The sequence below is a fragment of the Cuculus canorus genome, chromosome 14, assembly GCF_017976375.1.
Source record: "Cuculus canorus isolate bCucCan1 chromosome 14, bCucCan1.pri, whole genome shotgun sequence".
NCBI lineage: Eukaryota > Metazoa > Chordata > Aves > Cuculiformes > Cuculidae > Cuculus > Cuculus canorus.
Window position 1 is genome coordinate 4,356,850 of NC_071414.1, and position 24,183 is coordinate 4,381,032.

Consider the following 24,183-nt stretch of genomic DNA (forward strand, 5'->3'; position numbering starts at 1 on the left):
TCTTGACTTTCAGCAGCTTGAATGGAATTAATAAAGAAAGTTTGTATTTTCAGAACCGAGGCCCCTGGTAAATTTGTTTACTGAGTCCTCTTGTTTCTAAACACTCAACCTTACTGACTTGAATTTTTTTTAAGACAGTTTAGCATACATTAAGGATCCTGTATGTGAAATATAGGTAGTGTGTTTTTGGCATTTTGGTCAGAGTTAAAATCATCTATATAAACTTCATTCTGCTGCTAAAGCTAACCATTACCTTTATTCACATTAGAGTTTAGCATGCTTCAAACATTGCAAATTGAATTTTGAATGGAAGCAATTTATCTGCTTGTATTTTTGCTGCAGGGCCCAAACACAAAAAAGTCCAGAAAATCCTGGTAAGTGTGTGCTGGCATATGCTCTCTAACAATAAAAATTGCTTAAAAGTATTCAAATATCAAGCTAACTCTTGCAGGGCAGAGTAAAGGACAAGGAGAACCCAAAACAACAAGCAGGAAAAGATAAGAGAATGAAGAAGTTACAAACAGAATAAAGAATAGTTACAGGAGAACAAGTAATAAAAAATAGTTTTAAAATAGAAAAGATGAAGAAAGGGAAAAGCAGAGACATTTACATGAGCATCCCTAACCTGCCTTTCTTTAACCCCATACATAGTATCAGTGCTTATAAATTCCTGATCCAGCACCTCTTCCCCTTGCCCCTACCTCTAGCAGAACCTTATATTAGAGGAAAGCTTCCAGATGTCTGCCATGATCTGAATTGATATTGCAATTATTTTTTAATAGTCCCTGAGCACTCAAAGCTTCAGCAGGACATGTTCACCAGTCCTACTGAAATGATAAAACTCTTGATACGAAAGTTAAATAGCATTTAACAGAGGGATAAGAGGTCCGTGCTTGTTCTGAAAGAATTCTATTTCAAATTATATTTTAAACTGGAAGCGCAGGACAAACTTGAAGTAACAGCATGCATATCATTTCACACAAGGATAGCTGTGCGCTTAGTTTTGAATCAGAATGTTACTTGTAGTACCTTTCATGAAGGACTGCCTGCCTTTGAAAGACCTTATTCCCATGACATTGTTGTTCAGAACTGATCTGGGATGTGTTGTGTTCTTTTTGTCAAGTAATATCTTGATAGTTTAAAGTTCTACATGCTAAGCAGCCTGTGGTTCTGCTTCTTTACGCAGGATACAATCAAGATGATGACAGCTGGTCCTCATTTGTGAGTATCAGGATTAATGGATTACCTCTTCTGTAAGGTCTATCAATTCCTGCATTATCTGCTTTAGGCGGTGTGGATAGAGTGAGCAGTGGCGGGAGGTGTTAGGATGAGGAGAAAGAGAAGCAGGACCATCAATGTTTGGAGTAGCTGCATACAAATTTCTCCACTGTGAACAGGCTTTCCCCGAGTACTGCAAGGCAGAGCTTCAGAACAGCAGTCCTATACCACTGGCTCAAGCAGAAACTCACAGCCTACAACCAGGTCTCTGCAGAACCTTATCTGAATTCAGATTTTATATATATATATAAAAAATATATATTTTTATATATATTTATATATTTTTATATATAAACTATTATATATATTTATACATATATATAAACTATTATATATAGTTTATATACTCAATTTTATATACCTGTTCCAAGCTCTTCAAAGAGGTGGGTGGTAAAGGAAAGGCTGCTGTTATTCAATGGCAAATTCTTCCCATTTGATTCTCTAGAGTTGATAAGTTGAAGAACCTAGTTTTTAGAAGCCAATTAGAATGCAAAATTTCCTTTTTGCCTTTCAATATAGAAAATGCATTGCTCTAAGTCATTAGATGAGTGTACACAGCTCAGTTAGATAAATGAATAAGCTCACTGATGTACAGTCGAGGTTTATGAAGATGTCTTATATTGATCAGTACTATTTTTTTTTGTAAAAAATTGAGAAGGATTTTTAAAAAACAATTGCTACTGCCAGTGCAGGAGATTTGCTGCTCTTTTAGGAGCAAACAAGGTAAACGTGACTGCCTATAGAGCACATGGGCTTTTTGTCAATACAGAGCTGGTATGGAACTTTCAGCCAAGATACCAATGACAGATTGATTATTCTTTGTCTTGTAAGCCGTGGCAGATTGCACAGAAGACACATGCAATGACTTGGTCCTGCATGTTGTATGAAGCTATTTGGGTTTGTGGAAGGCACCAAGACCCACATCAAGAAGACTTCATTTTTTTCCTGAAGAATTGTTTGAAATTTGTGTTGCAGGCTGCAGGGTACACGCTACTGAGTTAAGACTGAATACCAACAGGCATGAGCTGCTGCTCCAGTGTGTTCCTAGGAAGCACTGAAGTGTTTGCTGATGCGTTGTCAGTTACCTAAAACAAAGGCACTATGCATTTCAATAAGTTATCACCTCATCTTAGCCTTCCACTGAAACTTAATGTTATAAAATAATCCTCATTTCCTTTCTCAAGCTGTTGAGTCCTGTATTCATTAATAAAACGTTGCCTCCTTTCCCCGTTTGTTTTAGCAGAGATTTTTTTCACTCAAACTGGTTGCAAAAACTTGACATCCTCCAGAGTGAAAAATACCCCAGTGAAATGCTACAAGGAAACTTCGTTGCAGTGTTTAGTATTCTGTTACAGCATCCATCTTTTATGTACATTTGCCAGGATGACGATGATGACTATGAAAGCCCCGATGATGACCAGGAAAAGGAAGATGAGGCTGACTATGAATCACCAACAGAAGAACCTGAGGAAGCAGAACATGACAGTGATGGCTATGAGCCACCGCCATCCAATAACGATGAAGCACACCACAATGTCATATTTCCTGCCAAGTCACTTGCAAACAACACAGATTATATAGGTAATTACTAAAAATTAAGTGTTATTAATTATTTTAAATTATAATTTCACACATTAATCGGCCACGTTTTAGGTGGCTGGTAATGGAATATAGAAGGCTATTCCTTGAAGTCAACAGTGAACATGAACAAGATTTAGTGACAGACTTACTGTGTGTTGATGCCTTTGTGACTTTTAAAGCTAAATTTTCTACTTCAGACAAGCTCTGTTGGATTAAAGATTAGTTTCCCGTGATGTGTGCATCATTTGGCCTTTGATTTGAATCTGCATGAAGTTAAACATACGTACATAGTGTATTAGCTTTAATAGTGCAACCTTGAACAGAGCAAGTTGTGACAACAGAGAGATTGGCTTTCTCTGCTTGTCTTCTTTTTCCTTTAAGCCTGCTGGTGTGCAGTCAAATACAGGAAGACAAAAGTGTCATTTAGGCTGGCTAGTGTTTCACCCAGTGGATGACAATCAACAAGGTGAGCCAACTGACAAGCAGATGGAGTCATCTCACCACCAAAGGAGCAGACAAGCCTTAAACCAATTCTCAAACCAACACTCATCATATAGCAACTGCCCATTATATACTAAAACAATATCTTTATGGTACAAAGTATGCAGGTTTTTGCAAGAGGTCTTTTTTATGAAGATCTAATGAAAATAAAATAATCAAACTCTGTGTAGTTTAGTTTGGGATTTTTGTTTTCTCTAGACAGGCCTCCAACATCCAGATCATCACAGCAGCCTCCAGTACCGCCCCAGCGACCTGGCCCATCCCCAGTACCATCTGCATTTGGGGGAAGAGGTGCTTCTGTATGTTTCTTTCTTGATATTTCACTTATTTCCTTTGCCAGTACCTTCTTTGAAGTCCAAGTGTAATGCCATTAATATTCATATATTTATGTTCAGATTCTATGTAGAGGAAGAAATTCAGCCATCAAAACAGATTTGAACTGTTACCAGGTGGCCACTTTTTCATGGAACAATTACACTTCATAAGACAAATATATTAAATTATTTCACATTACTTGACTATTTCTTAAACTGGAAATTTCTACCTACTTGTGCATCCATCTCCAGTATAAATTATAGATTTGTAATAGATGCTTCTTTGTTTCTTTGCCAGAACAGATGTACATTAGACCTACTCATGTACACAAGTAAAGGTAATTTTAGGATGTGATGGAGGGACTTTTGGTCTGACAGTTCATGTACATAAACCACATAGGACTCTCAATGAGTTTTCAAGACTGCTGTCCTAAGTTGCTGCTTTTTTTTTTTAATTGTAGTAAGAATGAACATTGGAAGTCTTTTGTCTGCAAAAACGTAGTTTTGGATGCAAACATGTTTTGCAGTTGCTGACAACAGTATGCTCTATGACTCCAGCTGTCCCAGTAACAAAGAACAGACCTTTCTCCCCCTTCTCAATCAGCAACAGTCAGTAACACAGACGTAATACATATCTCTCAACTTCAAATTTACATCCACTAATTTCAATACCATTTTTAAGCACTAACGCTGCGTCAAAGGTAAAAATGTGTAATAGCATTGTTGAAGCTCCCATTTCTTTCCTTTGACAAAACACATGCCCTTCCCAAAGTTAACAGCCCACTAGAGTATTCTCTGTAAGACTAAACAGATGGAGGCTATTCTGCATCTAACAAAATACATGTGTGCAGGTCATTCCTCAGGAGCATTAATGTCTCCTTCCTGAGTTGAGCAGAGACCTATTCATTGTGCTGTACCAGAGACAAAGATTGGTAGATGCGGTGTGGTGGGTTAACATACTAAAATTAAAACGGAAAGATGAAGACACATTTTAACCACAGGCAAAATATTTGTTTTAGCTGCCAGCTTTTCCTTCCCTACCAAGCAACAACGACTTGGATAGAGACAGAAATACCAAGCCTTTGAAACGTAAGTACAGCCGATTTTCTCCTTGTAAAGCTCTTCCCACAGGCTGTATAGCACTTCATTTTTGCCGGTATCTCCTCAGTTCCACTCTTTTCTACTGCTTATACAGATGCTTTACTTGTTATTCTAAGTAGCAGCATCAGTTCATGACTATGCAAAATAAAGATATATTGATCTATACCAGCAAATTATCTCACACAGCTTTTGTGTTTAGCCCCAGCTCCTTCTATAGACAGAAGCAAAAAACCCACACTGGATCGCCTTGCTCCACCATTTGAAAGAGAAAGCCCAATAACAGGTCGGTATTTGTTTGTGCTAATATCAGTGGGGCTTTTTTAATTATTCAAAATAATCAGTTTGAATATCATTCATGCAAAACAGCAAGGCTCAACCAAATGTACTATAATCCAACCACATACCAGGTGATATGTTTATGAATAAAAAATGAGAGCAGCACTTATAAAGTGACAGAAATTATATATAGAAAGTAGCAATCCTAGCTCACGACTAGTTGAACAGAAAGACATTATGGCAACCCTGTGTAATAGAAGTTTGACTTAATATTTATGGGAGTGAAAGGGAATATTTAGATTAAAAGACAAAATAACATTTGCATACAAAGCTCATGAGACTCTGCTTACACTACTAAGTGATTTGGCACCCAGACTTAAAAGAATGCCAAGAACTGAAAAAGAAAAAAACAAACAGAAAAAAAAAGGCATTTGTTTCAGTCTTGAAAACTATATTTTACAGAGAATCTAAAGAGAACACTCTGTAATTTTTATTTATTGTCTAAACACTTCCACCTGGTACATAATGACACAAAAGTGTCCAGTAGTTTGAAGCTGAATTATAGAAAATACAACAGCAAATATTACAACTCTGAAAATTTTTAGATTTACCTTTAATAAAAGGTGTTGCAATTTTGCTCTCTCTTGCAAAGCCAAAAAAATTTTCTGGGTTACATTTCAGGAGGCTGATTGCTTCCATCTGCAAAATACACTTTCATTAATATTCGAAACTGGTTTGTTTCATAGAAACTTTAATTAAATGTCTTAAATTTATTTTTTTTCTAAATGTAAGTTTTAAATATTTTTAGGGAGGAAGCCAAGCTTGCCTGAAAAGGTAAGGCCATTTTTGTTAGGTGCTTAATGATGGTTTTCACCCATTTTGATACACTTACACATTCCCTTAACTGTTCTTTGTTTTACAGCCTTTGACTGCACAGCTAAGGTAAGAATTTTGCCCCTGGAAATGAGGCTCTTGCTGTCAGTATTACCCAGCTGTTTCATAGTAAGAAGTTTTTTGCCTTTATTTCATTATTTTTCTCCTACTTTAGATCCCTGGGGGAGCAACTCGCAATGATGCCAAAACCTCCTGTCCCATCAAGCGACAGATACGAAAGAGGCATTCCACCTCCTCTAAGGAAGCAAACCCCTGTAAAGTAAGTGTTCACTTAATTGAAAATATAGATTAAAATTAATGGAAGTATGGATCAGCAACACAGGATAGTGTAATTTACTGTTACAGTATGACAGTAATATCAGCAGATATCAAAGTTTTGCTTTGTGAATATGCACGGGGCGTTCTGTTAGCAGAACAGCGTGAGGCAGAGCAAGGTCTCTCCTCAGTCCGTATCTCAAATGACCATTATGTAGGGCATAATTGACTTCCAAGTTGCACAAAGAAATAAACGATCCGTGTTTTTTTCCACCAGATCAAGTTCTTGCTCTAGGGAACATTCTTTCATGACTTCTATTGCTATTTTTTTTTTCTAGGATGTTAGAAAATAGAAGCTCTACTTTCCTATTTTACTAGTCTGTAAAACTAATTTTTAATATCTAGTAGCATTCTTTAGCAAAACTAGACCATTCTCTAGCATTTGCTGGATAACTTGGTGACTGACCTTCAAGTAAAATAAGAAAGTAAATGAGATAAGCTGATAAGCCAGGATAATTTATCAGAGAAACAAAAACTGGGAAGGTTATCATTTGCTCCACGAGTGTTGTCGAGTACTACAAATGAGTTCAAGACTTCATGTCTAATGTTTCATCATTGTAAATACTTGTTTTAAGCTCTAGTCTTATAATCAAATTCATTAGACAATTTCCTAGTTAATAGAAACAAGACAGGTTAAGGACTAGCATGATGTCTTAGACTGCGGCTGAAAATTAGAATCTTACATATTTATAAGACGAAGAAAAATGTGCGTTCATTGGGTCTGTAAAATTTAGTATAAATTCATATTTTAGTTGAAAATATAGCCTAATGCACAGATAGTGAATGAGCAATATTCTGACTATGGTTCACATTTTGTTTTCTCTGTTTCCTTTCAGGCCGGGTTGGACACCACACAAAAAAAATGAGGTAAGTTTAGCGTGACAGCAAATATTTAAAGGTATAGGGACTACAATAAAACAAAGTACCTGTATAAACTAATGATTCCGGAAAAGGTAAACTAATTTCTTTTATCAGTCATAATGATTACTGATGGATCTTTCATAGCACGTCTTCTTCTTAAACAGTCCTTCTATGTCAAAATCAGTTTATTGCCTGCGTACTTTGGCTTAGATAACAGGAAGAATAAGGCCAGAATTTTTTTATAACATGGAAGAAGTGATTTTGCTTACACCAGCTTTGGGGTTTGGGGTTTTTTTTTCAGCTTGAGCTGACCTAAGTATTTCATTTTCGGGTAACTCTGAAAGCCTGTATATTCCTAAGTTATGAGGAAAGTTTACATCTGCTGAGTTTCTGACTGCTTTGAGTCAAGATCTGTTATGGGACATCTACCTCATAGCTTATTTATAAATTATAGCTGCACCTTAACACAGGAACATTAAAAATTATTTGGTGTTGCATGATGATAAAAGCCCCAGCATTTTAGATTAAAGTGACAGTACAGATATTGGAGTCCTTGTACGACCAAAATTCATCAACTTACATGTTTTTGTTTTCTAAAATATTCCTAAGAATCGTGCTATATTAAATTGCTAATATTTATTTTCTTTTGGCTCCCCAGGAAGAAGAAGACAGTAAGTATTTCTACAGTGATTTTTAAAACTTAGTCTCTTTGTCTTAGTTCTGATAAAATAATAGCAATTGCAGCATTGTTTCTTGAGAGCCATTTCAAAAAGCCAGGAGGTATCTTGGCAGGCTGTAGAATGCTTACAAAGTACCTCATGCAGATTTATATATCAAAGCCACAAACCACAGGAAATTAATACCTTAATAGTTTCTTTCAATCAGCAAGTTATGAGACAGCAGGATTTCTTATTTTGAAACATTACATTTTAGAGATTTGTGATATGCATACAACACCAAACAGCTAGGCATGTAAACCTGGTATTCTCCCAGTTTGCAACAAAATGTTCAGTCAAACCCTGCTGATACTAGTCTTCTGCGTAATGTAATTTACTCTAACAAACAGAGGCAGAATTTGCTTCATCTAATAATAGTATTTATGACTGCTTCAGGATGCTCATTCCTAAAATTAAGTAACTTGGTAAAGTATTGCCGTAACAGAAGCAGAACATTTGGAAAGGTCTCTACAAATAGTCACTGTCTGGAAGGCTCCATAAAGATTAGGGCTCTTTAAACTGTGCAGAGCGTAACCTGTTCCCTTCTTATAAGTAGTTGAGGTCTGAGGACACAGCAGAAAGGCTATGTTATTTTTGATGATATGGGAGAAATCTCACAAAGTTATGAAGTTTGAAAAGGTAAACTCAAATACATATTTAGAAGCAATGTAAGAGAGAACACAGGTTTACAGACCACCTTCAGCTCTACTACAGTTAAAGTATCTGAATTGTGGCTTATCCAAAACAGAACTTAGAAAATGTAAATATTGTACAAGCCTGTTGCAGTGTATTTTTAATTTTAATACTTAATTTAAAGTTCTAAGTTGACCGTATGAGTTTACAGTCTGTAACCAACATACTAAGGACTTTTAATAGAACAGTTTACTCCATTAAGTTTATCTAATTAAACAGCAGTAACGTGACAGAATTTTCTCATTCTACCTCATATAAGAATGTTTCATGTACATTTTAATTTTCCTTCTCTTCCTCTCCACAGTCACACCCCAAAGACCAGTGCCACAGCTATCTTTGCCCCCATACAGCTCCCATACGTTCCCATCCAAATCTGTAAAGCCTCCACCTAAGCCAGGATCCAACACTATGCCTGGTGCAGAAAGGTTTGTTTCACCCATTGTTGCGTCATTTATTTTGAATCTCAACCTCTTTGCAATTTAGAAAATAATAGCAGATACATGGCTACAGGGTTCTCAGGTAAAAGCAAGTTAACTACTTTAAGCAGTCCATTATTTTTCAAGCTAGATCCTTGCCTTCACTAAATGCTAATTTGTGTTGTTCCTATTATGAAAGGAGAATTCTTAATATAATTGAAGCTCTATATTCAGTGAAGCAGACAGTATACATCAGGCAACCAAGACAAAAGTCAAATACCCCAACATTTATGTCAAGGAAGTATTTTAGGATGTACATGATACAATGCTTCCATTCTTGAGACACCTCTCCCATTGCCTGCAGGATGCATAAGAAGGACAAGCCCTTTTACAAAACTATGCAGGATATAGGCAACAGAGGTCCTTCATTGAAAGGATTCAGCCTAAATACTGGAGCTGCGACTGCTAATTGCCTCAGCCTAACAAACCCCGTAACCTTAGCTGTCTTGAGTTAAATCTGAAAGAATTTCACCTCCTTTTTACTAAATTTTACCCTAAAGGTTAATAACTCCTATTTAAAATTGTGAACCTTGCTTCAATTATGATGCCTTCCAGCTTCAGCTTCCAAGTATTAGATTGTTATGTCTTCATTTGCTAAATGGAAAAGGCCTTAATTAAATTTTGGGTTCTGATGCAGCACACGAGAGACTTAGCCTTTGATGAGTTAGAGTATGCTCCTCGAGTCTAAGCCTGTAGTATGTTTTCTAATCTCTGTATTTTTTAATGGCTCTTTGATTAATTCCTCCCATTTACCATCATACTCTGGAACTGCTGACACCCAAGTAGAACTAATATTGCAATAGTAATAGCAAGGTCATATGCAAATAGGAACTATTCCTATGATGAACACTTCTACTTATATTCAAACAGCATTGTGGAATTTTGCTATGGCAGAGGCCCTTATTTGGCTGATTCTCTCCCATGAATCACAAGTTGTGATAGGGTGTTTTTGTTCTGCAAATGTAATTAACATATTCATCTCAGAGTTTTTTTCACAGTTCATTTAAGCAGAAAAGAAATATGAACTGTAAAGGAAAACCATGAAGGCAGTTAGTTCCCAATTAAGTGAAGAAATAAATATATATATATATATATACACACACATAAATATAAAGAAACTTGAAGATTCGGGCTTTACACTTTAAGAAGCTTTGGATGTAGGTTCTAGGATCCTGCCATAGAAGGAAAATGTAGATTTTCTAATAAAGTGCAGAAAAAATGAATGCAAGAGGAGAAGTAAACTAAGCATGGGCTCATGGAGGCACTATGGTGTTGTGGGTATGAGCTCTCTGCCACTGTCAGCTTATAGCTGGTCCAACGCCCCTGCTCAAATGGAGTCACCTAGAGCAGCACCATGTCCAGGTGGCTTTTGAGTATCTCTAAGAATGGAGAATCCACAACTTTCTCAGCAACCTGCTCTAGTGCTCAGTTGCCTTCACAGTCAAAGTGTTTCCTGATCTTCAGAGGGAACATTCTGTTTCAGTTTGTACCTATAGCCTCTGGTCATATCACTGGGCACTGAAAAGAGCCTGGCTCTCCCTTCAGATATTTATACATACTAATATGATCCCTGCTGAGACCTCTCTTTTCCAGGCTAAACAGTTCCAGCTTCCTCAGCCTTTCCTCACATGTGAGATGCTCTGGTCATTTTTCTTGTTCTGTGGCCCTTTATTGGACTCTTTCTAGTAGCTCCATACCCATAGTTGCAATGTAAGGATAAGAATTGCATTTTCAGCAACACAAAGAACCATAAGAGAAATTACTGTGGAACCTCACAGAAAGAAACGTGTAGCAAGCTGTTGACTGTGTTTCCTTGCTTTAGGGGAATAAAGTGAAAACTCAAAAAGCTGAAGCAAGTTTCTGCATCGATATGAAAACAAAAGTCTTGGTGGCTCATCATCAATTCCCTCTAAGTTATTTCCAGATACTGAGCTTCAATTAAACTTAATGGTGGAACTGCTTGCATAAAAAGAGGGAAAGGAAAAGGAAGAAAAAGAAGGTTGTCCCCATCATTCATAAGTCTCAAGAGTGGCTTGTATCCTGTAAAGCAAGCACAAAGTCCAGATCCATTCTTTAGAGCATAGAAATGTTGCATAGCAATGTCGTGCTTATATTGACTGCTGCTTATTTATTTTTTTTAAACAGTGCTAGAAACCTGTGTTCAAGTGGGTCACTACCACCACGTGTACATCTAGGTTTGTATCCTGCATTTTCTGTACAAAAAAAAGATATCTGAAGGTTGAAAAGTGGTTTCAGTGCAGTTAATATAATCTCTTTTTTTTTTTTTTGGATGCTTCTGGTTGAGCTGTGAACAGGAAACCATCAGCTTCCTGAAAGGCCTCATGAGTAACTTGCTTAGTCTGAATTGAAGATGTTTTTCTCCCACAAACTTTGGGCTTACTGCCTAGTTAAACCATTGTCAAAACTTCATATGAGCATCTTTTTCAATATAGCTAACACTACTGTAAGCTGAATAACACTACCTGCAAGTCAGTGTGGTATACCAATACTCTTGAACAAGGAAGAGAACTCCTTCCACGTGAAATACTCTGCATATTTACCTTGTAGCAACAAGCAAAAAAAAGGAAAGCAAGCTTAAAAATCAATTGCTTTACAAATATTTTTTTTTAATATGGTAACGGCTGTGTCTTACAGTGATGTTTTATAGTCTCTATATGCTAAGAAGGTAAGGAATGCAAAGAAACAGTACTTCTAAGTGTCTCTAAAGAAACCTGAGATGCTCTCAACTGAGTAATAGTGGAACAGAAGCTAAAACTGTGTGAGTTCTAGTTCAAGTTCATCTGATTTTAAAGAAACCTGAACTGCAAAAGTTCAGTGAAAGTTCCCACATATCAAAGATGAATTTCTGTAAAGATCGTGGCTCCCATACAGTAGCTGAAATCTGATTTCAAATCAATTCAAAATGTCTCAGTATCAGAGTGATATAAAGTCTTTGTTCCTCTTAAAAATCAAGATTTTACACCCTGTATGCACTCCACAGATTAAATTATTTTCCTGGTTTTAACATTTTTTCTACTTGTATGTCTTCGAAGGCAACAACAGCAGGTCTCCTTCAAGGGGTGCAGCTGACATTAGACCTCCATTGCCAATTCCTACCAGACAGACTGTTCACCAAACAAACCTGGACAAAAATGAGGTACAAAAACTTTGCAGAAACAGCCAGAACTGCCAAACACAACAAATTTTCTGAATTTCAGGGGAGAACATTTTTCAAAGTTGTTTTTCTAGCTAGTAGTTACCGTCAGCATGTTAGCAGGTGCTTTCAGTTTCATTTTCTGTGTCAAACTTCACTGCCTTAATTTGTCTTCACCAAGGAAAACAACAATAACAAAACACCAATAGAATAAAACAAGAAAAATATTTGTTTGCTGAATTACTTGCTTTGTACAATTGCCTTCAACTAGCGTTGCATTTTCAGTTCTCCTTCCACAAAACCTTGATGAGTGAAGAATTCATGCCATTAAGTGCATTTTGTTTTCACATTTCTTTTAATGCAACAAGTTTAGAGCAAACCACTCCTGGTGATAACACTGCTGGTCAACCATACAGGGTGTGTTCACAGGAAGTCTGCATTATTTTCTCTGATGATAGTTCAAAAAGGAAAAAAACCCCACCAAAATAATTGAAAAACAAACAAACAGAGAAACAATGGCAAAGAATGCTAGTGTCCCGGGCAGACTAAGAGAAAATGTTACTTAAAATCTATACTTTACTGCCAATCCTTGGAAATACCTTTTGTCCTACATTACTTGCAGAAATATTACAGCTAGGTCTGTAATATTTTGCAGTTTATCAAAGTGAACAAATAATTTAAAAATCATTAAGTGACACTTGCCATACAGTAATGCAGTACTGGTATAACCCCTGGAACTCACACCCTGCACATAAACACCAAAATCCCTCACATTCAAATTTCTCTCAACTTATTAGTGTGTTGTTAACATCACAAGCTAGTTAATCGGCAGCTGTCTTTCTTCTTTCTCACAAAAAACCATAGGACTCACTAAATAATGAGTGGTACGTTGCTTATGTCAGCCGGACAGAAGCAGAAGCAGCTCTTCGAAAAATAAACAAGGTACTTTTTAAATCACTGGTGATTCTCTCCATCTCCTTAATGGTTCAGTTAGATGTCCTTCCAGTCTTAGGGGAAGAGTGAAGGTAAGTGAGGAATTAGAGTGGAAGGATTTATCTTGAATATCTTTACTTACACAGAAGTTACACATCTAAACTACCCATGAGGGCTGTTGGTTTTCATAGTCAAAGTGGACAAATTCTCTGTTTCTAGAAAGCAGTTTCACTTCATCTCTTTTAGGAGTGACTTGTTCTCTGGAAATGTTTCTCTGTCACTAGTAAAGAATTTGTTGCAGATTCCAAGTTTTAAATAGCCCGAATGAGATGAGAGGAGATGAATCCCACCCTTTTCTAGGCCGTATTTAGTAGCAAAATGAAGCACAGACTAAAAACAGGCGAAACCCAGGCTTATCTGTGCATGTGGATATAAATCAAATCGAATTGTACTAAGGTCCAGCTTATGAGATCACGTTCAATGCCTTTAGGAAAGCATCTTTCAATGGAAGACTTTTAAAAACAGATCTGAACTGAAGAAAAGCAGAGGAAGAGACAGAGAGACTATATCACTGCCTTTACCAAAATTACTCAGATGCTATCGTTCGATGCTATATATTGATGCTATTTTAGGCTGTCTGTAAATAGATCATGTTGGAACCTTGATTGGCACTGACCAGAAATGAGCTTCTCTTTGGGTAAAAGGATGTTTTACTCCCTCTTTCAATTTAATGTTTTCCTCACAGAACACCATTCCTCCCTTCCCTAAAAATATGCATTTATATCAGTCTGAAAGTTTTTAGGTAGCAAATTGAAAACCAAAACATTTCAGAAATTACCTAAACTCTTTAATAATGCAGTTTCCCTTACCAGGAGGAAAGGCTTCAGAAAGAAAAAAACCACTTAAAAGCATGATTGCTCTAGTTAAGTCTGTTAAGCTGATCAAACCTAGAAGTCATCTTTCATTTGTCATCTTTCATTTTTGCTTCTTTCAGGATGGAACATTCTTGGTAAGAGATAGCTCAAGAAAAACTATTACTCATCCGTATGTACTGATGGTGCTCTACAGAGAGAAAGTATACAACATCCAGATTCGTTACCAGGAGCAAGATCACGTATATTTGTTAGGAACTGGTTTAAAAGGAAAAGAGGTACTATGTGTTTTTCATACTGCTTTCCTTCATCATAAGGTAACTCCTGTCTCATTCCTAAGTGACTGGCTACTTAACCTGACAGCTATTTAACTTCTTTAGAATTCTGCTTACTGTCTGAGAGTTATCCATGATAGAATACGTTACTGTTGAATTAAAATCAGATTCTCCTGTTTGCACTCAGGGAATAAAGGAGTAGCCTTAGAATACAGCTATTAGAAATCTATACACCTGGTTAGGGAAAGTTTAACACCAAGATAGCAGATAAGGGAAATACACAGTTGAGAGCGAATCCCTATCTGCCAACTTTACTGCTTTGCTCCCAGACTGCTAGTTTGCTTACATCCCGCAGTACAGCACTGGATCTCCTGGCATCAGACAAATCAATCAGCATGCATGCAGCAGCTCTGGTTAAGACAGAACTCTCTGACCTTGTCAGTCAACTTTTTGAACTTTGAAGTGTGATCACCCTGTCAAGCAGAATGACAACATCATGTATTAGACAGGCCAAGACGGCACAGATTAATTATACAGCACTGCAGTATGTCATACACACATTAGATCAACAGATCTGATCCGACAGAGATTACTGGACCTTAGCCATCTTCTAAATATTCAGAGTTTAAAAAACCCCAAACTTTAGTTTTACTAATTACTTAGAATTCTGGCATTTTTGATGTTAACTTCTCACTTTTTCCATCCCACAGGATTTCACTTCTGTGGCAGATATCATTGATCACTTCCAAAGAACACCTCTTCTTCTGATTGATGGAAAAGACAGAGGTTCAAGAAACCAATGCATATTAAAATATGCTGCAGGATATATTTAAATGAGACCTGAGTGAAGTTCACATATAGTATCAAAGCCTACTGAAGTTTGTAAACTTCACGATATTTCTTTTTCAGCAAACTAAAATAACGAAGTCATTAAAAATCTTTTGAATTTTAAGTAGAAGGGCAATGTTAATTTTAAATTATGACTTGCAATGCAGTGCTCTGTAAATCTGATTTTCCTACAATGTGCTTGTTACTGTCTACGAATAATACAGCACATGATTTGATTTTTTTCTTCTAACATATGTGTGTCTTTAAATGATTTCCACACCAAATTAGAAAATTCATGACATGAGTACCAATACATGTTTTCACTTTCATAAGATAAAATAAAAGGTAAGCTATCTTTCAGATCAGAACTGCAGCAGCAATTATATTATTGATTGACAAAAACCTTGACAAAATTGAGTAGTAGACACTAAAAACCCAATTTATTTCCCACCCCCCACCGCCCAAACCACTTCCCCAAAAAATCTAACTATGGCCAGTTCTATGAAAAGACTGAGACTCTGACCTGGATCTTGAAGACACACGAGTTTCAGTGACACCAAAAAAACCACTGACCCTGGATATGCAGCTGCTCGTCAAGATCTGTATTTGTGTCATGAAACTGTCTTCACAATTTTTTTTAAAAATAAAATATCTACAGATGCCATATTCTCTCTGCCATACCACAGATGATTCACTGATGGCCCACAAAGAGGAATTATGTATCTCCTAGGATCCTCTAACCTTATTCAAAAACAAGCTTTACTTCTCTCTAACTCTGTCTTTCTGGCTCTAAATCAAGCAGCTGCATTTTTAAAGAAACCCATCAACAAGATTATCATCGCATGATCCTTAATTGGCAGAACACACCCAAATCTCTTAGAAAGCAGACAGACACAACCAGGTTAAACCTAGTTCCTCTTCTACAACTGCTTTCTGGTTTTACTGTATTTTTTCAAGACAAACAACATTTTCGATTCTAAAATATAAGCTGTAACTGAGGACCACTGAAACGGATTATGTCAATGGTTTTCCCCTCTCCTTTGTTAAGTGGGATTGATCCAGTTCTTAGCCTTGGTTTTCTGGTAACTTTGTTTTTTGACAAGACTTTGTTTGATAATTATTTTAGACTTTGCCACACTTTTTCTCCATTAAAGTCTTTTGTGTATATTTCACTGGAAACATTTGAACCAAAATTCAACGCAGGAAAAGATCTTCCATATAATCTTTAGAGCTTCTCAGAGGAGATAATCAGATTTCATAAACAGTTTTACTTTAAACATATATGGTTTGTGAACACTATCTTCCTTTCTAATATATTTAAGTGGGAGCTGGAATCCAAATTTAGCAAACTTCATTTCCAAACAAATATAAGTAAAAAAACCAGATTGAAAATAGAAGGTTGAAAATCATTCAGGTGACAAAACCTGTTCATAGCCCAATATTTTTTAAAAGATCATTACTAATCTTGTGAAAGAAAAGTCAGTTATAATGTTTGTTTTTAAACAATGCTAAAACTAAAAGCAATATTACCCATATCACAACTGGTTATGTAATTCTCTTCCATTGCACTGCCTTGAAAACACCAAAAACCCATAAAAATACCTCCTGTGGAATTGTGTTTTATTTATTTTAAATCACCTCATTAGTGAAAGACAAGGAAAATATAATACATCATAACAAATTATAGGACTGCTTTTTTTCAGCAAAGTAAATCTTGATTTTATTATTCCCATAAATACATTTTGCTTATGAATAAAAACACACGCCAACATTCAAACATGCCTACATGTATGATTGAATACTTGAAAATACTGGCTACTACAATTTTGGGCCAAGAAGATTTCAGGACAGAGTATTTAGACAGCTAACTCTTCCTTTCCTAGCTAGGTGCCTCAGAAAGTCACTACAGAAACTAGAATGAAAGTACTTTCAGTTTTCCAGCAGCAATCTGCTCTTTGGCCTCATTCCTCAGCAAAATTTTTAGAATGAGGAAGGCAGATCAAATGACAAGCTGCAGTTCCTCCTTTACCAACTGTTTTTCCCCCTATTTTCCAGAGCACAACTGAGATGACAGAATGATGATTTGACTTGAAGTAATTGAAAATCTTTTCTTCCTGTTCTAATACGTTTTTTTTAAAAGGAGACATCAAAATGTGAACACCTTCATGCTCTGTATTCTGACCCTTCTAGTTAGTAATGGACTTAATTTGGATAACTGGCGTTAAAAAAGTCTCTCAAAATCAATAACACCCTTAAAATATTTTTCCACTCCACATTTTCAATTTAAAATAAAAATAGCCTAACTGCAGGAGACCATACTACTGTTTTACAGTTCAAACTGAGCAGTGTTAATAGAAGATGATGCATGAAAATGGATGTAATTACTTAATCTGTCAAATTCCAAGTTTTTTCTTCAGCTTCTCTTAAATCTTTGGCCTTCATAGGGTGGTTGAAATTCAAAATAAGGTTGCAAAGCAGCAGCTGGCTTTCCACTGAAAGACAAAGGGCAATGGATCATCATGGTATTTACTGAATGCTAAGTGAGTGGCAATTTATATACAACACTTTTTGCAGTGTTCGCCTATCAAGTGCTCAAAAATTTTGAAGGGTTGCCTTGTTTTATTTATTTTAAGATGGTTAAATAATGTTTGGTATTAGCACACTGGTAATATTTCGATTCAGAGATTGTTACCGTTCCTGCAAAGGAATGACTGACTACCTAGCAGATTTTTTCCATGGTTAGCTAACATGTGTCCATTTCTACGTAATTACTGTTTCTTTAATTTTTCAAAATGAAAGAGCAACTCTATAGTTTCATTAGATTATGAAACAGCTGTATGATGTAGAAAACACAAGCCATTCACGACTACACTTTTCAAAACAACATCTGAAACAGTTTCTTATTTAGCTGGATGATGAAGTCAGAATTACCATTTAGTTTCTTCAGCTCATTGCACATTCTGTCAACATTTTTAATCGCATCTTCAAGGTTAAACTGCTGATCAGCAACATTGGATGCCTGTATGAAATGGACACAAAACTGGCAGTATACATACAATTAATGAAATCAGTGATACAGCTAATAATAATTTTTATGATGGTTTTCATTGCTTTTCTAAAATAATATTTTTAACTAAAACTTCTCCACTTTTATATCCACTTAGAGATTCCCAAATTACAGTGACTGAAGGGAACTACTGAACGCTTGGGTTTTATTTTTGTTTTCTGTTCCTTGTTTTTTTTTTTAACAAGCAACTGTGATTAAATTAATCTTATCTAGAATTTCCTCTCCTTATCAAGATTTTTCTTATTTTTGTTTTTGACTTTACTTTTCCTATAGCATCTAAATGAAAGTTAATTGTCAAGTAATATTTAGTCAACCACAAGATGGAGCTATTGTGACATCAACAAGCGTGAAAGAAATTGTCACCTTTAGCACTGAATATTAATGCATCTGCTAAAACCTGCTCAGGAATATTTATGCCTGTATAAGTAATTAGTTTATAATCAACATATTTTTGCTTACTCTGGAGATTACATTCCCTCCAATTAACATTTAATTAAAAAAAAACAATCCAATCTCTGGAGATGATTAAGATTAGAATTTGTTTGAAATAAATTATAATTTGAATTTTAAAATTTATACCACGATCTCTTTAGATTTTTTCTTTTTTTAGGAAAAATGGTAAAGAAAATTTAAAGAAAATTGCGTATATCCTGTTTTCTGCCCTAGTTATCAGCCCTCTATTTATAATTCAGAAATTCTAAAAATAAAATCTGGGAAAACTCTGAGTGATTCATAAATAATGCTCGCTATGTAGAACACCTCAGCACTTTTGAGAAGTATGACAAAAAAGTAAACATACATTTGAAGTAAATTCTTTGTTCAAGCCTTTCTTCCCTTCAGAGAGTGGTTTTGCGTTGAGGTCATCAGCCAGGGCCAAAGGTCCTAAAAGAGCAAATCCCAGATTATTATGGAGTAATACATATAGAATCATCGAATCATAGAATAGTAAGGGTTGGAAGGAACCTTAAAGATCATCCAGTTCCAACCCCCCTGCCATGGGCAGGGACATCCGACTGGCTCAGGCTGCCCAAGGCCCATCCAACCTGGTTTTGAACACCTCCAGGGATGGGGCAGTCACAACCTCCCTGGGCAACCTGGGCCAGGGCCAGACCACTCCTATAGTGAAGAAATTCTTCCTAATGTCTGCTCTAAATCTGCCCCTCTCCAGTTTATACATGTTCCCCCATGTCCTATCCCCACAAGCCTTTACGAATAGCCCCTCTCCAGCTTTCCTGTAGCCCCTTCAGGTACTGGAAGGTCACTATAAGATCTTCTGTGAGCCTTCTCTTCTCCAGGCTGAACAAGCCCAACTCTCTCAGCCTGTCCTCATAAGGAAGGTGCTCCAGCCCTCCCATCATCTTTGTAGCCTCCTCTGGACCCGTTCCAACATCTCCATATCCTTCTTACATTGAGGATTCCACAACTGGACACAGTATTCCAGATGAGGTCTCACAAGAGAGGAATAGAGGGGCAGAATCCCCTCCCTCTCCCTGCTGGCCACGCTTCTTTTGATGCAGCCCAGGACATGGTTCGCCTTCTGGGCTGCGAGCGCACGTTGCCAGCTCATGTCGAGCTTTGACCAGCACCCCCAAGTCCTTCTCTGCAGGGCTGCTCTCAATCACATCACCCCTCATCGTGTACTGAAAATGGGGATTGCCCCCACTCAGGTGCAGGACCTTACACTTGGCCTTGTTGAACCTCATGATGTACTCACAGGCCCGCTTCTCCAGTCTGTCCAGGTCCCTCTGGATGACATCCCATCCTTATATATGTATATATGTCATATCAAATATATAGTAATATTTGATAAATATAAACCAGACTTTGTTTTAATTAGTGTTATTTGAAAGTAGAGTCTAAGGGGTAGAATATTTTTATTGGTTCTCAAGGAAAATTTTTTTTTTATTTAAATCTTGGATTTTATTTGTTTTACTTTCTTTTTAGAGACAAGGTTTCAGAAATGTTTTAGGAGTTAAATATGGAACTAGCAGTAGTGAATAAAGATAGTTATAACTGCAATGAAGACTTTCCCAATCAAAATTATATATTTTTTTAAACTGAAGAGACCTTATTTCTCTCTGGGAGACCTTATTGCTCTCTACAACTACCTGAAAGGAGGTTGTGGAGAGGAAGGAGCTGGCCGCTTCTCCCAAGTGACAGGGGACAGGACAAGGGGGAACAACCTCAAGCTCCGCCAGGGGAGGTCCAGGCTGGACATCAGGAAAAAAATTTTCACAGAAAGGGTCATTGGGCACTGGCAGAGGCTGCCCAGGGAGGGTGTGGAGTCACATTCCCTGGAGGTGTTTAAGGAATGGGTCGATGAGGTGCTGAGTGGCATGGTTTAAGGATTGTTGGGAATGGTTGGACTTGATAATCCAGTGGGTCCTTTCCAACCTAATGATTCTATGATTCTATGAAATCTTTATAAAAAATATAAAAAGGCATTGCAATCACTTTCTGTTGTCAATTTACGGAAGGAGAATCTAAGGCACACACACAAAAAAAGTCCAGGGTTGAGTATCAGTTGAGATTAAATACCAGATTCCCAGGGTCTTTCTTCCCCCATTCTCTCTGCTCTCCTCTCTTTACACGTTAGGACACCCTCCGGCAAGCTTAAGCGTACAACGTCACGGGAAAGCTTTTTCAACCCTGAAAAGTAAAAATAAAATAAAATAAAAAAGGGGTTTATTTTACACTGGTGGAGGGTATGTTCAGGAGGAGTGAAACATGGTGAAACCCACCCTGCTCTTAGCTAAAACAGCAGCCAAGAATCATAGAATCATAGAATCATAGAATCATAGGGTTGGAAAGGACCTACCGGATCATGAAGTCCAAGCATGTCCCTCCTTTACTCCTTCCCTGAAATGGCCCGTAGGGAGGGCAAAGCCAGCTGTTGGGCTGCCCGGGGGTACAGCACCCTGCCTGGGGACAAGAACCTCCACACTGGTGCCTGGCTCTGGTGGCCACATGGCTGCCATGACGCATGCTGTGAGGCACGCCACACACAGCCACTATGAAGTGTGTTGTGAGCAGCCCCACATGTGGCCACCATGAGATGTGCCGTGAGGAACCCCACATGTGGCCACCATGACCTGTGCTGTGAGAGAACCTCACACATAGCCACTGTTATGTGTGCCACGAGGAGCCCCACATGTGGCCACCATGACACATGCTGTGAGAAAGCCCCACAAGTGAACACTTTTACACATACTGTGAGGCACCTCACACACAGACACCATTACATGTACCATGAGGAGCCCCACACATGGCCGCCATGACCCATGCTGTGAGGCACCCCACACATGTCACCATTAGATGCACTGTGAAAGAGCCCCACACGTGGCTACCGTGATGTGTGCCATGAGGGAACCCTATGTGTGGCCACTGTTACATGTGTCATGAGGAGCCCCACATGCAGCCACCACTACATGTGCTACGAGACACCCCACATGCAGCCACCATTACATGTGTGGCGAGACACCCCACATGCAGCCACCATTACATGTGTGGCGAGACACCCCACATGCAGCCATTACATGTGCGGCGAGACACCCCGCATGCAGCCACCACTACATGTGCTACGAGACACCCCACATGCAGCCACCATTACATGTGTGGCGAGACACCCCACATGCAGCCACCATTACATGTGTGGCGAGACACCCCACATGCAGCCACCATTACATGTCCTGCGAGGCACCCCACATGCAGCCACCATTACATGTGCGGCGAGACACCCCACATGCAGCCACCATTACATGTGCCACAAGGGTGCTCCACTGTAATGTGTGCAATGAGGAGCCCCGTATGTGGTCACCATGACCTGTGCTGTGAGAGAGCCTCACACGTGGCCACCATTACATGTGCCGTGAGGCGCTCCACATGCAGCCACCATGAAGCGTGCTGTGAGGGAGCCCCGCATGCGGTCACCGTTACGGGTGCCATGAGGGAGCCCCACACATGACCACCATGATCTGTGCTGTGAGGAGCCAGGGCAGGTGTCCTTGCTGAGTGTCAGAACTGTCAGCAGCAGCCCAGCCATGGCACAGCCTATAAATCTCCGCATCGCGCCAGGGGGTGGCAGAGCCAGGCATCCCGTGTGCCCTGTCCCCAGCTGGGGCTGGCAGGAAACCCTGCAGAACACCAGATACCACAGGATGCTGTTTCTCCTCCTCCCCTGCCACCATGAAGGAAAGCAGAGCCTGGCCGGGCCCCAGCCCCTCGCGTGCCGTCACCACAGCCTGGCTGCGCCATGGCTTGCTCCCAGCAGGCAGCACGAGCTGGGCGCTCCTGCCCCGATCCCTGGGGCACTGCCAGCTGCCCCCCTGGCATGGGGCAGGCAGTGGCCCACACAAGCAGGAGGACATGCATGCCTGTGCACAGGCAGCCCCAGCGCTTTAGAGTCATAGAATAATTGGGTTGGAAGGGACCTTAATATCATCGAGCTCTAACCCCCCTGCCACAGGCAGGGACACCTCCCACTGGATCACGGTTCTCAAAGCCTCATCCAACCTGGTCTTGAACACCTCCAAGGATGGGGCATCCACAATTTCCCTGGTCAACCTGTTCAAATATCTCACCACTCTCATAGTGAAGACATTCCTCCTTTTATCCAGTCTAAACCTGTCCCCTTTGCTGCCTTCTGCCTTGCTCAGTGAGGAAAGCCCCGTGGTGTGTCCCTCTTTCAGCACACGAAATGTCAGTAGCTTGTAAGAGCCCTGTAGGAGGTGTGATTTTAGGAGTGGGAGGTAAAAAAGTAATCACAAATGGTGCAAGAGGTGACAAAGAAATGGAGAAGAGAGGACTGAGGTGTTAGCGGGGGAGCAGTGCCTGGTGATTTCCTCTCGTCCTGTGGGACCCCACCTGTGCAGCGCTTCTTGCATGTTGCAGCTTTAATAAGCAGTCAACTCTTTTCTGTCATCAATTTACATTCACATGGAATAAGAGTAATTTATGATGAGTAAAGATGAAATGACAAACTTAAATTCAAGGAGGGCAAGCAAGGAAGGCACTTCGCTGTGCTGATTTATCCATTCAGACTATAACAACGGCTGCCCTCGGGTGCATATATCTGACTGGAGCTGAAACCCACAACACTGCTCAACAATGGCTTAGATCTGGGAACTGTTCATTTCTTCCCCACTGTGTGCCCCACAGTATTTGAAGCCAGGGACAACAGCTGTCAGCAGTGTTATTTAATTTACTCCAATCACTTTTCCTGCTTCTCTGTGGTCTGTATTTTGAAGTAGCTGCATGGCACCAGCAGAGGAGGGTTACCTACACCTCACAAGAGAGAGGAATTACTTGTATGTGCAGTGGAAAACAGAAGGACAGAGAAGTCAGCTGCCTGCCATCTACTTACTCTTTCATGGTCCATCTTTTTAAGGGCTAGGCTTTCACAAAAAAACTTCCTTAAAATCAAGCATTCTAAATGTATTGTTTTGTGACTGCCAGTGAGGCTAAATCTCAATTCATAGTAGCATTTTCTGGTCAGGCAGGATTAAACTGTGACTCAAAGTGAAAAGATGATACGCTGCTTTGGCTGTAGGGCTTTCTGAAGATGAGAAATGCAGAGCAGGAAACACTTCACACATGCACTCACTGCTCTGCTACAGCCATGCAGTGTATAAAGTCTTACAAGGACCCCAATGCAAATGCTTAGCTGTGCCCTTTCTGTTCACCTCTAAGGAAAAATCCTCCGTGGTTTGCAGAAGCTCGTGACTTTGCTGGCAGGATACTGGACTATAGCTGTGTGCAAAGAATATATACAGCAAGGAGCTTTCATAAATCTCCTATAAGGATGTGTAGAAGTGTATATGAAATATATGTACAAAATATAAAACACTAGTCTAGCAAATTCCTGAAAATATTTGTTGGTGTAAGTAGAAGCTATTTTCTTCAATAACCTGTAAAGGAGAAAGCTTACATGGCTGCCAGGAATGGGGAAGGCAGAGGAAGCTGGAACGAAGATCAGCAGGCACCTGCTTTGCTGTAGAGACTGCTAGGAAAAACAGGTGTAATAGCCAAGGATAATGCTAGGGAAGGGCA

At 38.8% G+C, this 24,183-nt stretch overlaps 2 protein-coding genes across 2 annotated transcripts in view; one reads left to right on the forward strand and one right to left on the reverse strand.

Annotated features, from left to right (window-relative positions):
- Nucleotides 1-16,853, forward strand: part of LCP2 (lymphocyte cytosolic protein 2) — a 29,864-nt gene extending 13,011 nt beyond the window's left edge. The window contains exons 5-21 of the mRNA XM_009564514.2: nt 343-374; nt 1,187-1,221; nt 2,661-2,859; nt 3,559-3,659; nt 4,694-4,763; nt 4,975-5,058; nt 5,860-5,885; nt 5,974-5,993; nt 6,100-6,204; nt 7,097-7,127; nt 7,780-7,792; nt 8,835-8,955; nt 11,152-11,201; nt 12,060-12,163; nt 13,025-13,102; nt 14,088-14,243; nt 14,951-16,853. Coding sequence (XP_009562809.2) covers nt 343-374; nt 1,187-1,221; nt 2,661-2,859; nt 3,559-3,659; nt 4,694-4,763; nt 4,975-5,058; nt 5,860-5,885; nt 5,974-5,993; nt 6,100-6,204; nt 7,097-7,127; nt 7,780-7,792; nt 8,835-8,955; nt 11,152-11,201; nt 12,060-12,163; nt 13,025-13,102; nt 14,088-14,243; nt 14,951-15,073 — 1,348 coding nt within the window. The 3' untranslated portion in view covers nt 15,074-16,853. The remainder of the gene's footprint in view (nt 1-342; nt 375-1,186; nt 1,222-2,660; nt 2,860-3,558; nt 3,660-4,693; nt 4,764-4,974; nt 5,059-5,859; nt 5,886-5,973; nt 5,994-6,099; nt 6,205-7,096; nt 7,128-7,779; nt 7,793-8,834; nt 8,956-11,151; nt 11,202-12,059; nt 12,164-13,024; nt 13,103-14,087; nt 14,244-14,950) is intronic.
- Nucleotides 16,854-16,862: 9 nt separating this feature from the next.
- C14H5orf58 (chromosome 14 C5orf58 homolog) lies at nt 16,863-19,866 on the reverse strand. The gene is made up of 3 exons (XM_054079779.1): nt 18,935-19,866; nt 18,000-18,087; nt 16,863-17,560 (listed from the first exon to the last, which is right to left on the reverse strand). The coding sequence occupies exons 1-3, from the start codon at nt 19,064-19,066 to the stop codon at nt 17,454-17,456; spliced, it is 327 nt and encodes a 108-aa protein (XP_053935754.1). The 5' UTR covers nt 19,067-19,866; the 3' UTR covers nt 16,863-17,453.
- Between the last annotated feature and the right edge of the window lie 4,317 nt (nt 19,867-24,183).

Bases quoted from the DNA above. Each gene is read 5' to 3' on its own strand.
- C14H5orf58 (XM_054079779.1), bottom strand. From the start codon at position 19,066: ATGATTCTATATGTATTACTCCATAATAATCTGGGATTTGCTCTTTTA. The intron at 18,088-18,934 runs GTATGTTTACTT...CATTTCATACAG, and splicing joins ACAAAGAATTTACTTCAAAT to GCATCCAATGTTGCTGATCA. The intron at 17,561-17,999 runs GTAATTCTGACT...TTTGTCTTTCAG, and splicing joins TGAGCTGAAGAAACTAAATG to TGGAAAGCCAGCTGCTGCTT.